The sequence below is a fragment of the Sarcophilus harrisii genome, chromosome 2 (genome assembly GCF_902635505.1).
Source record: "Sarcophilus harrisii chromosome 2, mSarHar1.11, whole genome shotgun sequence".
Classification (NCBI taxonomy): Eukaryota; Metazoa; Chordata; class Mammalia; order Dasyuromorphia; family Dasyuridae; genus Sarcophilus; species Sarcophilus harrisii.
The window spans coordinates 280,312,932-280,328,212 of NC_045427.1; the positions used below are offsets into that span (position 1 = coordinate 280,312,932).

The 15,281-nt window shown below is 34.5% G+C and overlaps 1 protein-coding gene across 4 annotated transcripts in view; it reads right to left on the reverse strand.

Moving 5' to 3' along the window:
* CATSPERB (cation channel sperm associated auxiliary subunit beta) overlaps positions 1-15,281 on the reverse strand; it is a 164,436-nt gene that overhangs the window by 148,644 nt on the left and 511 nt on the right. For 3 of the 4 annotated variants that reach the window (XM_031952284.1, XM_031952286.1, XM_031952283.1), the window contains exons 2-3: positions 13,227-13,610; positions 6,514-6,595 (exon numbers count right to left, since the gene is read on the reverse strand). In XM_031952284.1, the coding sequence (XP_031808144.1) occupies positions 6,514-6,595; positions 13,227-13,421 (277 nt within the window). In that variant the 5' untranslated portion in view covers positions 13,422-13,610. Of the gene's footprint in view, positions 1-6,513; positions 6,596-7,088; positions 7,315-13,226; positions 13,611-15,281 lie in introns of those variants that run through there. The other variant, XM_031952285.1, reaches the window with a different exon arrangement.

The following is a 15,281-nucleotide window of genomic DNA, read 5'->3' on the forward strand; positions in this document are numbered from 1 at the left end:
TGGATTTGACATCAAAAATATCCATAAGTAATATATAGAGATATGTAAATATCTGGGTTATATGCTATATATATGTATATATAATATTCATTATACATTATATGTAATGTATATTTAAATAAAATTTTATTATTTAAAACATTAAATGTATAAATTATTAAAAACATAAACAATGCATGCATATATAATCAAAGCTATAGATTGTCAAAGGCAGTATGTTTTTCCAAATGCAAATTAAATTTTTATTTTTTTAAATTTTGAATTTGAAATTATCTTATTCCTTTCCTCCTCTACTATCTCCCTGATATGGTAAGCAATTTGAATAGGTTATATGTGTAAAATCACATAAAACACATTTACACATTAGTTATATTGTGAAATAATACACAAACCAAAAAGCAAAAGATAAAGTACTGTGCTTTGATCTGCATTCTATCTCTGTCAGTGTTTTCTTTGTTCATGGACAGCATTATTTATTATAAGTCCTTTGTAATTGCCTTGGATCATTGTATTTCTGAAAATTGACAAGTCATTCACAGTTGATCATCAGAAAATATTACTACTGTGTACAATGTTCTCCTGATTCTGCTCATTTTACTTTGTATCAGTTCATTTAAGTTGTTCCAGGTTTCTCTGGAAATATCCTTCTCATCATTTCCTATACTACAACAGTATTTTCAATTGATGGCCATCCCCTCTATTTCCAATTTTTTGCCACCCAGAAAAATAACTGCTAGAAAAAAACTTTTGGACATATTGGTCCTCCCCCACACTTTTTTTTTTTGGTTTTCTCTTTTTGGAATATAGACATCATAGTGGTTTTGCTGAATCGAGGTGCATACATAGTTTTATTGCCTTTTGGGCATAGTTTCAAATTGCTCTTCAGAATTGTAGGATTAGTTCACAATTCTCCCAACCGTGCATTAGTGTCCCAATTTTCCCATTTGACTTCCAATATTATTCATGTCCTTTTTATATCATGTCAATCAGATAGCTGTAAGGTTCTCAAACTACGACCCATGGGCCAGATTCAGCACCTGAGGATGCTTATCCCCCTCACCCAGGGCTATGAAATTTCTTTATTTAAAGGCCCACAAAACAAAGCTTTTGTTTTTAGTCTAGCCCTCCAACAGTCTGAGGGACAGTGAACTGGCCCCCTATTTAAAAAGTTTGAGGACCCCTGCTCGCATTTTTTTATGATTATTGATAGCTTTAATTTCTTCATCTGAAAAGTGCTTATTCATATCCTTCAACAACTTATCAATTGGAGGATAGTATGTAATCATATAATTTTGACTTGGTTCTCTATGTATTTGAGAAATGAGGTCTATCTCAAAGAAATTTGCTAGAAAAATTTTCCTTTTTTCTGTTTTTCTTCTAATATTGGATTCATTTGTTATGTCTATGCAAAAACATTTTAACTTAAAATGACCAAAATTATTCATTTTACACATAAAGTTCTCTATCTTTTGTTTGGTCATAAACTCTTCCTTTCTCCATAAATCTGCCATTATATCTAAATCATGTACTAATTTTGCCCTTATCTTGATATTCAGTATGACTCATTTTTCTTTACCAAGTTTCTGCCAAAGTGTTTTCCATTTTCTGGAGCAGTTTTTGTCAAATAAGTTCTTGTTCCAAAAGCTTGAGTCTTTGAGTTTATAAAAAACTAGATTAATTTGATTGGCGTATTATGAATCTAATTGGTTTCAATAATTCACTGTTTTATACAAGTATCAGATTGTCTTGATAATTACTCCATTATAATGCAATTTGGAATCTGGTATAGCTAAGCTACCTTTCTTCACATTTTTTTTCACTGATTCTCTTGCAATTTTTTACCTTTTTTCTCTCAGATGAATTATTACATTTTTCTAGCTCTATAAAATATATTTTGGAAATCTGATTGGTATGGGACTGAATAAATTAGATAGAATTATAATTTTATTACACTGATTTGGCCTTTTCAGAAGCAATAAACATTTTCCCCAATTGTTTAACTCTGACTTTGTGTGAAAAAATGTTTTGTAATTGTATTCATATAATTCGAGGGTTTGTCTTAGCAAGTAGTCTCCCAACTATTTTATAATGTCTATTTTATAATGGAATTTCTCTATCACTTGATGCTTGACTTCATTGATAATATACAAACAAAAATGCTGTTTTATGTGGATTTATTTTATATCTTGAAACTCAGCTAAAGTTGTTTCATTTAGTTTATACTTCACTGTCTATAGTACCTGAAAAATGTTATTTCCTTGCTCAGCTCTTCTAATTAGATCAATTTTTGCTTTTGCTTTTTCTGAGATCATAACTGCTATTTTTTTTATTACTTCAGCGAAAGCATAATAATTTTGCTCCAGCCCCTTACCTTTACTCTGTGTATCTCTGCTTTAAATGTGTTTCTTGTAAATAATGTATTTTAGGATAATAGTTATTTTTAATCCACTCTCCTATCCTTTTTATTATTTATCAGTGAATTTACCCCATTTGCATTCACAGGTATCATTACAGTATATTTACCTCCATCCTATTTCCTCCCATTTTTCTCTCCTTTTTTACTTTTATCCTGTTATACCTCACCAGTATTGCCTTCTGACAACAAACTCCTTCAATCTGCCCTAATTTCTATAAACATCCTCCCTTCTTTATATCTTTCTAGTTCCCTAAAGGGTAATATAGATTTCTATACCTAAGTAGGTGTGTTTATTATGGCTTCTTTGAGCCAGTTGCCTGCAACCACCACTACCCATATTCCTCCCCACTATAATGATTCTTTTGTTTTGTTTTGTTTTGTTAAAGCTTTTCATTTTCAAAACATATGCATAGACAATTTTCAATATTTACCTTTGCAAAACTTTGTGTTCCAAATTGTTTCTCCCTCCTTTTCCCCTACCCTCTCCCCAGATGGAAAGTAATCCAATATGTTAAGTATGTGGAATTCATATAAATATATATATATATATATATATATATATATATATATATATATATTTCCACAATTAGCATGCTGCAAAATAAAAATCAGATCAAAAAGGAAAAAAATGAGAAAGAGAACAAAATTAAAGCAAACAAAAACAAAAAGTGAAAATACTATGTTGAGATCCACACAATAGTCCCTGCAGTCCTTTCCCTAGGTACAGATGGTTCTCTTCATCACATTGGAACAGGCTGGAATTACCTCGCCATTGAAGAGAGCTATGTCCATCAGAATTGATCTTCATATAATTTTGCTGTTGCTGTGTACAATATTCTCCTGGTTCTACTCAGTTCACATAACATCAGTTCGTATAAGTCTCTTCAGACCTCTCTGAAATCATCCTGCTGATTGTTTCTTGCAGAATAGTAATATTCCATTGCATATAACATATTCAGCCATTCTCAACTGATGGATATCTACTCAGGTTCTGGTTTCTTACCGCTACGAAAGGGGCTGCTACAAATATTTTTGCACATATCTGTCATTTTCCCTCTTTTATGATCTCTTCGGGATACAGACCCAGTAGAGACACTGCTGGATCAAAAGTATGCACTGTTTGATAGCCTTTTAAAGGGGAATAGTTCAAAACTGCTTTCTAGAATGGTTGGATCAGTTCAACATTGTATTAGTGTCAGTGTTTTTTCCCATATCCCCTCCAAAATTAATTATTATCTTTTCCTCTCATCTTAGCCAATCTAAGAGATGTGTAGTAGTACCTCAGAGTTGTCTTAATTTGCATTTTCCCAATCAATAGTTATTTGGAACATTTTTTTTCATATTACTACAGATGGCTTTAATTTCAACATCTGAAAATTGTTCTTCTCTTTTGACAAATTTTTCTGTGCACATTCACACTCACATTTGTGAGTTTGTGTTTTGGTCTGCCCTATCACCATATTAGCTTTCTAATTTCTGTTTCTTGCTCATTTTCTTTCCTTTTTTGATATTTCCTCTTTTTTTCTTACTTTTAAGGTAAAGCTTTATTCTTGGGGTAAAAGCAGCACTCTCCCAAGCTTCCTGTGCAGCTCTAAGCCCTCGGTTAGACCACAGAGACTCCTTGTATTTATAGAGAGTAGTTTTACCTTCTCTATTAGGGAAACAGCTTGTTTTCCAGAGTTTGCCTTCTGAGCTGGGACTGGAAGCTGTCCCATTGATTTGCTCTTCTAATGAGCCAGGACCAAGGACCATAACTGATCTATTATGCTGATTTGCTGTGATTAAGGCCCTCTCACCAGCTTCCACAGAGCCTGAGCACCCTTTTCACCCCAGTGAGACTGACTTTTCTTGAAGTTTTTCCAATCTAACTTTAACTGGAGAGTGTTTGTGTAATGTTCTCTCTAAAATGTAATGTTTTGTTGAGGTTTTCTGGGAGCAGCCTTTGTTTCAGTTCAGTAATCACCACAAGTGCAGCCAGGTGTTAAAGTCCAAATCCTTTATTGTCTCCTTCAAAGTCCTATCTCCTTCACTTGGGGCTTGGCTAGTTTTCTTAGAGGCCTATCTCTCTCCTGGGTTCCGAGAGTTTGAGCTCCTGCCTCCTTCTCTCCCCTCTGAATCTCTCTAAATGTCTCTCAATCTCCCTGGCTGAGGCTTCTAGCTTATATGCCCCACACTGAGTACAAACCAATCATTCTATCACTAGGAAAACCATTATTTGTTGTAGGATTAAATCAATGCTAAACTAGATTTAATCATTGTCTCCTCAATTCCACTTAGTATCTTGTTTCAAGTTCTGGCCCATAATATCTCCTTAAGTCAATCATACTGAACCATGCTAAATTACATAACTATTGTCTCTTTCAATTTCACTGACTTGGTACCTGTAAGAATACTTTGTTTCAAGTTCTGGCCCATAACAGGTTTCATTCCATCTGACTCTGTTCAGATACTTGATTTCATGTGGTTTTTGAAGAAAACACAGAGAGCTGGAGCAACTTCCTGACTTTACTCCAGCATCTTGACTCCACCCCCACAAACTCAATAGTTTCTCTGATAAAATATTTTACATTTTCTTCAAATTCAAGTCTTTTCTTCAATTCTGTTTTATGGTTTCTTAATGTCTCATAGAGTCAATAGTTTCTACTTGCTTGATTCAATTTTTTATTTAATTATTTTCCTCAGTGAACTTTTTTATACATTCTTTTCCTTTTGGCCAATCCCATTTTTAAGTTTTTTCAATGAATTTTGTAGATCTTTTTCTATCTTTTTTTTGCTTCCACTTTTTAAGGAGTTTTTTTTTCCCTTCAGTAAACTTTTGTACATCCTTTTCCACTTTTCTGCTTCTTTTACCAAGATGTTGACCTTTTTCATGATTCTGCTGCATTACTCTTATTTTTTCCCCTTTTTCTCTTATTTGATTTTTAAAATCCTGCTAATACACCATCTGCAACCCACATTTTTGAAATGAATTTCTGTTAGACTGGGGTCTTTCTGTGGCTCACACTAGAGCAGAGTACTTCAATGTTGCCTTGATGGAACACAGCCTGCGGGCTTTCCAAAGCTGCCTGCACTGGACAGTGCTTCACTCTCACTTCAGTGAGACAGAACTTTTCTATAAGCTTAAGTACTCGTACTGCTGCTCCAAAATTCATTTAGAGGTGATATTTTAAGTTGTTTTGAGGGGAATTTGAAAGAATTCAGGTGAGTTCCTGACATACCTTGGCTCCATTCTCAGAATTGCAGACCGTTAAACAGTCACACTATTTGGGGAGGGAGGACACAATAATATTTCATTACATTAATGTACCATTTCTTTATTTACCAAATAAGGGGAATCTATTTTGTCTCCAATTCCTAGTTCTCACAAGGAGTACTATTATAAATGTTTTGGTGTATATAAGGACTTATTTCTCATCAATAGTCTTATTGGAGTAAAAAAAAAAACCAAAAAACTAGTAATGCAATCTCTGGGACAAAAGGTATGTTTGTTTTAGTCACTTAATTTTCTTGATTCCAGATTGATTCCCAAAGTGATTTTATTGATTCATATCTTTACCAACAATGCAAAACTTGATAAGATGGGCCCTCATATTAAAAATATTTAGTCACTGAGAGTTTAGATGTTCCACAACTTGTGGTCTTCTGGCATAGCCTTTGTGAGACTAATTATGCTTCCGAGACACAATGAATAGGATCTTATTGTCTTAATGACATGCACACACACACACACATGCACACACACACACACACACATCTATATAGATCTACATGTATGTTTGTATATATATATATAGTGTATAGATATGTTTGCATATATGTGTATTTGCATATGTATATATATGTGTGTGTGCATGTGTGTGTATGTGTGTAAATTTAGTTGAATTTTTACTATCAGAAACTCTTGGATCAGCATAACTATGTAATTTTATAGTATCAATTAAAAAGGGATGTTAAATTTAAAAAGGAATGAGCAGATATTAAAGGAATAAGAAAAGAAAGGAAAGTATTATAAGTGAAGGTAAAGATATATATATATATATATATGCATGTAAGAAAAAAGATCAGAACATAGGAAATAAGAAATAATTGTAACTTGCCTTTATTATTATATGTTATTCCAGATAATAAATCAGGCATCGTCCAAAGTAAAATTGCAGCATATAAAAAAAACTTTCCCATCTGTTTGAACAAATAAGAGTAAATTTTCACTAAATTCCCATGCATTATTCTTACATATTCTTTTAACTTTTTTTATGGAATTTATGTGTTTGAGACAAATAATTTAGTGCTTTATTTAATTGATTTTATGTTTTCTTTCCAATTGTTATCTTTTACATGTAAACGAGAAAGAAAATATTAGGCCAGAATTTCCTTCAGGCTAAATAATTTTTGCAAGAGATAATCACTTATCATTAAATGTGAATAAAACAGAATTTAACTTTATGCGAGCTGTGAGACTAAGAGCCAAATATACTATTTTAGCAAAACTGATTACTGAGTTATTTCTTCACTGAGTAAGGATATTTGATTGACCTCTGAATCATCTCTGAATGCTCTCCATTCACATCCTCTGAATCATTTTCAGTTTAGCTCTATTGATTTGGAATTTGTAATTAAACAAACTATTCAAACTACAGCTTGAGATTATACTCTTACTTTAAATCCTTCTTACCATTGCAGAGATGGTGCCCAACCCTTTCTTCACCCCCTTTTAAATCTGTCCAATTTTCTTCCTCATAGGACAAAAAAGGTCTTAAAATCTACAATCTAAATTTTCACAGTTGACCAGTTAAGAGTGTCCACACCAACATGGACAATAATCAGCTTCTCCCTATTACAGAGAAGTGCTGGAACATTCCAAAGAGGGGCAGTTGGAATGAATCTCCAACTGACTCCAGAAAAACATTATTCAAAACTCACTATCTCCAAATAACAAAGAGGAGTTTGGGTTCCTCCTGAACAACTGATTCAGTAATAATTTGCCTTGGGTAAAACAAAGTAGTAAGCAAACAATGATTGATAGCTGGCCTGAGTAGAATGTCTGATGAAAGTATATTTAAATATCTACAGAAATGAAATGATCATTTTCTCAGCCTTGTCCACTAGAGATATCCCTGTAGCATTTGTAATTGCTGGTTCTTCAGGATACCGTTTCCTTCCTGCAGTTTTGTAATCCATTTTTTTCTGAAACTTGGACCAGCTAAATTAAGGACTATAAAAGTGAGATAATATTTTGCAGAACTTAAAAATGCTACATATTTATGATCTATAGAGACATTTTCTCCAGTGTCCATTAATTTAAAAAAAAAAACAGTCATTATGCACCAAAGGTAGAAAATTTTCATCTGAATCCATAGAGTAGGAAAGCAAAAAAATACAATATGAATTTATAGTAGAGAACATTATTTCATAAGTATCCTTTTCCCCACCAACCTCCATGACCAAGAAGGGTGCACAAATCTTCCCACATGTTTGCACCTTGGGATTCACTCAGGGACCTTTTGTAAAGTCTCAACTGGTATCCTTCATCCTTACCTTTACTCTAGAGTCTGGATTGCTCCACAAGAGTAAAGTATATATTTTGCCACCCATATGAGGAATAAACAAAGATGTCTGTCTAGGGAAGAGAGGCAAAGGAACTACACTTTTCTCCATTTGGAGTAGCTCATAAGGAAAGAAATTTCCACACTGCCCTCTCCAAACCCTAAGAACCTTTCTAAATAAATTATATAAAACAAAGGAAACTAAACCAATACCTGATAAAACCCAGAACCCTGGCAAACTCCCAAGAGGGTACAGAATTGCAACAATGTGTTCTAGAATGGTTCAAGAAAGAAATCAGGAGCATAACATTACAAGGTAATAAATGATAGTTAATGACTTGCAGTGTGAAATAATTAGTAGAATAGTAAAATAGTAAAAAAAAAATAAAAAAGCAGTAATCCAGATTGATGTTTCTCTAAAGAAGTAAAAAATGCATGAAAGCATAATACAAATATACTAAAGAAAAGAATAGTTTAGGGAAAAAGCAAAAATCAATAAATTTCATAGAATAAATTATCTCTATGCAAGCAAAATTCTTGATCTTGAAAGCAATATGAATTGAGATAACTTAAGGATATCATAGAACTCTCAGAAGAATGTGAAAGTTAAAACGAATATCAAATATAAAGGAAAATTGAATAACACAAGACAATTCTTCAACCAGGAGAAAATGTAGAAGAAAATGGAATGTTAAATTTGAAAATTCAAAAGAGCTCAAGATAATCTTGACCATCAATTAAAAAAAAAAAAGACGGTCATTCAGAGGAGAGGAGAAGGCAGAGAAGAACAATAACAACAAACAGAAAAAAGAGGAGGAGGAGGAGGAGGAGGAAACAGTATTATTTAATGTACTCCAAGTAGAAGTGGAGGAAGATAAATTAGCATATTCTTTGACTTTAAAAAGAAACTATACAACAGAAACACAAGAAAAGTAAATAAATACAGCTACACTAGAAAAAAATAAGTATTGGAATAATTTACCTCAATAGCAGAGACTATTAAAAAAATACAAAGACATATTTTAAGTTTGAATAAAATAATACTGCTTATTTTGTTTTCCTCTAGCCTTTCTCACTATTTCTCTATCTCCTTTATATGACTATCACCCATTTTCCTCAATCTCTACAGGAATGTGAATAGTAGTGATCAGATAGATCCTCTTCTCTTCTTCCACTTTCTCATCATCATTTCCTACAGGTTTGATTTTCATATCTATGAAGATGATTCTCAAATCATCTCTCTCTTGAACTCCAATCCATTATCAAATGAATGTTGATTATTCCTATTTCTATTCTCCTTAGAAATCTCCAATCTCACCATGTCCATTATCTCACACGTAATAACCATTCCTCTTCCCAACTCCCTTGTTTCTTTTAAGGACATTACCACTTTCTAGTAACTAAGGTTTGTAAATTTGGTATTCCTGAACTCTTCTTTTTCCTTCATGGAAACCTGGTCAAAGCTCAGAGATGATCTACAATTATCAAACTATTTTGAATGATTCATTCAAAAGAGTTGGGAAAGTATGGTCCAGTTAGATCTCTTGTGAAGGAATTGCCCAGAGAGGGGAAGGAGATCCTTTGGTTCTGGCTTTAGCCTAGATCTCCTTTCTTTTTCACCTTTATCTAGAGGAGAACTGTATAAGCTTTAAAGAGTTTGGAGAATTTTGAATTTTCTTTGGCTGTTCTCACCACATTCCAAATGAAGTGATGGCAGTGTCTGCATTGGGAAACAAAAACAAACTGGACAAAATTCATGGCCCCGCAAAAGAACTCAGAAAGGAAATTGTGCCAAAACTAAAAAGAAAGAATTCCATTAAACAGCTGCTGTGTATTATGTATTTGCAACATGTGTTCTCTAAGCTTGAACTCAATTTCCCCTGAACTTTGAGAAAGTGTAGGAACCAGTGGAGATATGTGAAAATTAGTGAAAAATATATTGTAGACATTAGGGATGGTGTTTTGAATGAATTTCCTGTGCCACAGCAATTCAACAAGGATTCATTAAATATTATTGTGTTCTAGGTTGCTAATGCTTAGGATATAAATAGTAATTTTTTTAAAAGACATGCTTGCCCTTCCTCCCATTATCATCTTATCTCCTTAGTGAATTAGTTTACTTCTTTTTTTGTCTTTTTCTCTTGAGTCCCTTGCTTCTTTTCCTATAACTGATCATGCCTTAACAAGTTTCATCCTTTGCTCCCAGAATTTGCTTTCACTACTGTTCATATGCTGATGGTATGATACTAAAGAAAATCATAAAGTTATGATAAGTATGTCCACTATACATTTCTATGACATAATTTTAACCAAGCCATCAATAGGACAGGGAAATCCATTTTTACTTCTCAAATCAACTGACTACCCCACTTACAACAGCTGCTTTTCTAAACTTTTCATGTCTTTTACAATTTCTTAGGACTCTCTCTCTCTCCCCCATCCTTTCAACTGAAAACCTTGCTTCATATTTCACTGAAATTTTTGAGAGCATTTCTTAAGACAACCCTCTTCTGATCTGTTTTTCAAGTCACGTTTCTCAGATGCCTTCTGCCTCCTTCAATACTTGTTTCACATAATGAAATGACCTTTCTCCTTGCCAAGGCAAAACCCTTTATCTGAACAAGTGATCTTATCCAGGATCCTCTTCCAGGAATCCAGGATCCAGGAAATTCCTCTTCTTTCATCTAATTGTTAATATTAATAATTAATAATTAATTAATTATATTTAGTTAAAGAACATAATAACATAATAATAATATTAATATAAAATATTAATAATTGTAACCACAATCTAATTGTTAATATCTCCCTCACTACTGACTGCTTCTCTCCTGTCCACAAAATAGTCTATCACCACCTGGCTCTGTCTATTGCTAAGATTACACTCAGTTCCATAATCTGGTTTCCCTCTCTATACCCAGAAAAAAAATCCACATCTCTTCCAACCTCAAAAATGCCTCACTTAATCTATATGCCATCATTAGCCAGGATTCCATCTTTCTTTTTTGTAACTCAACTCCTTAAGCATATCATCTACAATGATATCTCTAATCCCTTTCCACTATATTCTTTGCAGTATGGCTTTAGATTTTTTTTTTAACTGAACCTCTCATCTCCAAAATTACTCTTGTCAAACCTAATTATCTCTTTTCAATCATCTTTCTTGACTTTAATCACCTATTTTCCGCAATATTTTCCTTATTTTACATATTTCAATATTACTCTTATCCATCAGACCTTAGAACAAGTTATTCTAAGGTAGTTGTTGCTATTGTTGTTGATCATTCATTAGAAATTTGATTTCTACTATTCTAAGTATTGACCTAGCATATTTAGCAATTAGAAACAGAGTTCTTAGCATTCAAGGATCTTACAATAGAGATAAAAGGACAACTAATGTGTCATGTCCACCCAAATGACCATAAAAGTCAAAGAATCATTCCTGATAGAATTGGGGAACTAATATTTTCTCCTGATGTTTATTTCATTCTAATTTTAGTATCCAAAGGGCCACAGAGGCTATATTACCAATCTGTGACAATTTGGAAAGGGAAGAATAAGCTCAATATAAAGGGGACCACTTGACTCTGAAAGGTTATTGTCATACTCAGAGATTCTAAGTGAATATAAGGTCACCCTAATTTCCAGAGGGGAATTCAAAGGACATTCCATTAAAGATTCATCCCTGCCCAGGTGGAAATAGACAGAAGATTCACTGTGTTAATCAAAGTTGTGGTGGCTAATCATCAGGGAGCATATTGTGGGAATGAACATTATGAACTGTTGAAAGTCAATATTTATCTTGGCCTTTCACAAACTCTATGCCAATTCATTGTGGATAGTACCAATTAACTATTAAATTTAACATGTGCATTTAATACTGAGGCATATCAGGACCCATTGAGGCAGGGAGTAGAAGGTGAAAAATGGCATTTCCTTTGTAGTGATGAAGAGGGCTGGAATACTTTGCCATGCCAAAATTCCTTACAAAAACCTGGTGTGACCAGGTAAGAAGGAAGATAGCATCTGATGACTATTATCATGCCCATCAGTGCAGCTATTCCTAACCTTATCAGTGATGAAAGAAGTACTGTAAGGATTGTATAGGGTAATCAATCTTAAGTTTTTCCCATTTTCTTAATGACTAAGACTAATCATCAGTAGTTTGCTGCCATCTATGTTGGAGTCCAGTATCATATTATATCTTAGTTGTCTTTCAGGTTTACATGAACTAGTACTCATACTGCTATGGTCTGATTAGTAGAGATCTGAAAGAAGCATCCTTTCCTCTGGGTGTCAATACACTGATGTACTATAAAATATCTTTTTATTACTTAACATTGGGCAGTCACTTCATCTGTGAAAGCCCTAGCGTTACCCAATATTTCAAATTGCCAGTCTCTCCTAATTCCCAGAGTATCAGAATATCTCTGGCCACTGACCTTTGCAGTGTGAAATAATTCTACCTGGCTCGCCTCCTTTGAGGCCTTCAGAGATCTCTGGTTATGATTTCTTGAATCATAGTTTAATAAGCAATAGCTCGCTCAAGAACAACCATGTGCAAACTTAAAGCCTTTATTATACTTGCTCACATAATGCCCTGACTTGTTAACTCCCTAGTGAACATGTGGTCTGGAGCTACCCCGGGATAAAGAGATTGACCTCCTGCTGGCAGTGGGCTTAAAAAGGGTCTGTGAGGTCACACACAGCCAATCAGAGAGGGAGCCATCTCCCGTCATGAAGCTATCTCAATATGACAAGAACCCTGCCCATGGGGCAGTCCCTAGTCACAGAAAATTACTTCCAGGCCACTGAAACTCCTATTGCACTGTGCTGGCCCATTTAAAGAACCTTTACAATTCCCTTCTCTTGTTTTGCAGGGACCTCTCATTTCATCAAGCTAAACTTTTAGCATCAGCTATCGTTCACTTGATCCATAAGATGACAGAGTGTTATGCCCAAGGAGGTAAAAAGCAGCAGATCAATAAACAGAAGTATGACAATGAAGGATCAACAGTGGCCAAGTGTTCAACCCATTCATTAAAGTCATACTCACGGAGGTTATACGCCAAAGAGGTTGGATGCCAATGAGGTAGGATATCACAATTCTAGTTAAAATTGTCACAATTCTAGTTTGTCACAATTCTAGTGCACTTGTATACATTACACTTATTACAATTCTAATTTGTCACACTTCTATTGCATTTGTATACATCTTTTGAAAGAAAACACAGATAAAGGTGCAAAACACAGAGAGAGGTGCATACAAGCAAAGTCATGTCCTGTAACATTGCCTTAGTAACTTTGGCAGGTGGCCTTGTTGATTTTTCACCCACTAATTTTGAGGCATAGTCCTTAGATAGAAAACATAAGGCAAAGCCTCTCCCTAGGCCACCATGGCGAGTACCCATGGGAGAAGTACACAGGCCCATTGTCCATTTAACAGTCTGCTTATATTTCATCTACTACACTGGAGCTGCATCTGCTGCCTCTGGTATCATGATCAAGAGGGCCATTGCTGCCATCAGCATTTGAAGAGTTGCTGACATCTGGCTGGTCCCTCTGGGCTGTTGTCTGGTCCTTCTCTTCTTGGATCCTCAAATCACGAATGTCTCTGGTGGGGATCCACTCCTCTGCTGTAGGATCTGCATCTAGAATAAAAAGAATGTATCCAGGGCCCCAAACCCTGACCCAATTTGGCTTTTCCAGGTGCTATCCAGGCCTTTCCACATCACTGTGGAAAGAAAGTTCTTGTCTTTGTCAGTCATTTAGTTAGCTAGCTGCACTTTCTGTGTGTGTCAGAAGTGCATTCCTAATCAAAAGAATTTAAAAATTGCAAGTATGTATTGCCACATCTTATGCATATCCCAAAATTCCCGTCTCTTGTTTGAATGGGAACATCTTGGGAATATAAATAGTCTGTCCAGTAATGACTTGGCTAGTAGGGTTATAAGAAATGCCAATGCAATGAGCAAAGTCAAATTCAATGCAAAAAGACCTAAAGGCAGAAGATATATAAGCCAATCCATCACTTGTCTCGATGCATGTGAGATTCCTACAATGGAAAGATGGTTGATTATATGCCTAGATGCTTCTCCAGACTGGAGTGAAGCCATAAAGAATTGAGAATGTATATCCACAGTTACATGGATGCTCTGCCTCTTAAAATGAGTAATGTCCATTGGTCTTAAAATATTACATTTCAAACCATAAAGGTTTTGTCCTAAAGGGAGCATAGGAGAGTGAAAAGAAAGGCAAGCTGTACAGCCTTTTGCTATACTCCTAGCTTCCTCTTTTATTTGCAAATATAAGGCTCTATCATACCTATTGTAAAAAATATGATTTGAAAGTACACTATGAAAATGGACTTGTAGGTTATATTTACCTGAGTGTTCTCTCACTTGCTCTCAAAGTTCTTTAAAGAGCTAATATGCATTAAAAACTACAAATTTTATTTGAGCTGTGGCAATTCTTTGTACTACATCTACTGGAAAAGCTGAATCAAAAATTTTCACATACCCACGTGCAAGGTTTGGAGCTGTAGCCAATACATTTTTCTACTCTGGGATGATTTCACAACATACATCAATTTGTGCATTGATATGAGAGATATATATTTTTTCAGATCTTGTCCCAGATGATTTTGCTTCTCTCTCAATGGCTTTTGTTAAAATTCTAACCACAAGCATTGGGTAAAATTTAAATTTTTTATCTGATTGTGCTGGGAGGTTCACTCACTTTATACTGTCTCCTTGATGAAGGATTGCTATAGGTGCCCTTTTTGTAACAAAATTTGATACTTTCAATGCTTTTTTAGTAATTTTTTCAGGCATGTCAGATAAAGCCAATTCAATCTCTTTTAGAGACTCTAGAGTTTCTTTTGCAAGCTTGGCATTGTGAGTCTAAAACACTGTTTCCTCTTAAAGATAGTACCACCTTAACTCTTGGGAAATACTTTTCTCACAGGAGCAAGGTCAGCAGCCACACACCTTTGACACAAAGTTGGGCTGTTCTTTATGCCCTGCAGTAAGGCTGTCCATTCAAATCCTTTATAAGACTCAATTGAATTAATGATGGACACTGAAAAGATAAATTCCTTCATATCCTCCTTATCTAGAAGAATAAAATTCTTTATCCTAAAAGACCATTCCTTAGGCAGTTGAAGAGATGGAAGCCAAGCTGAAGAGCTTCCATTGTCTCCATGTGTCCATTTACTTTTCTCAGATCAATAAATATTCTCCATTTCCCAAATTTCCTTTTTATAACAAATTTAGGGAAATTCCAAGGACTTAAGAGAAACTTTTAGATCCATATTGCCTTTC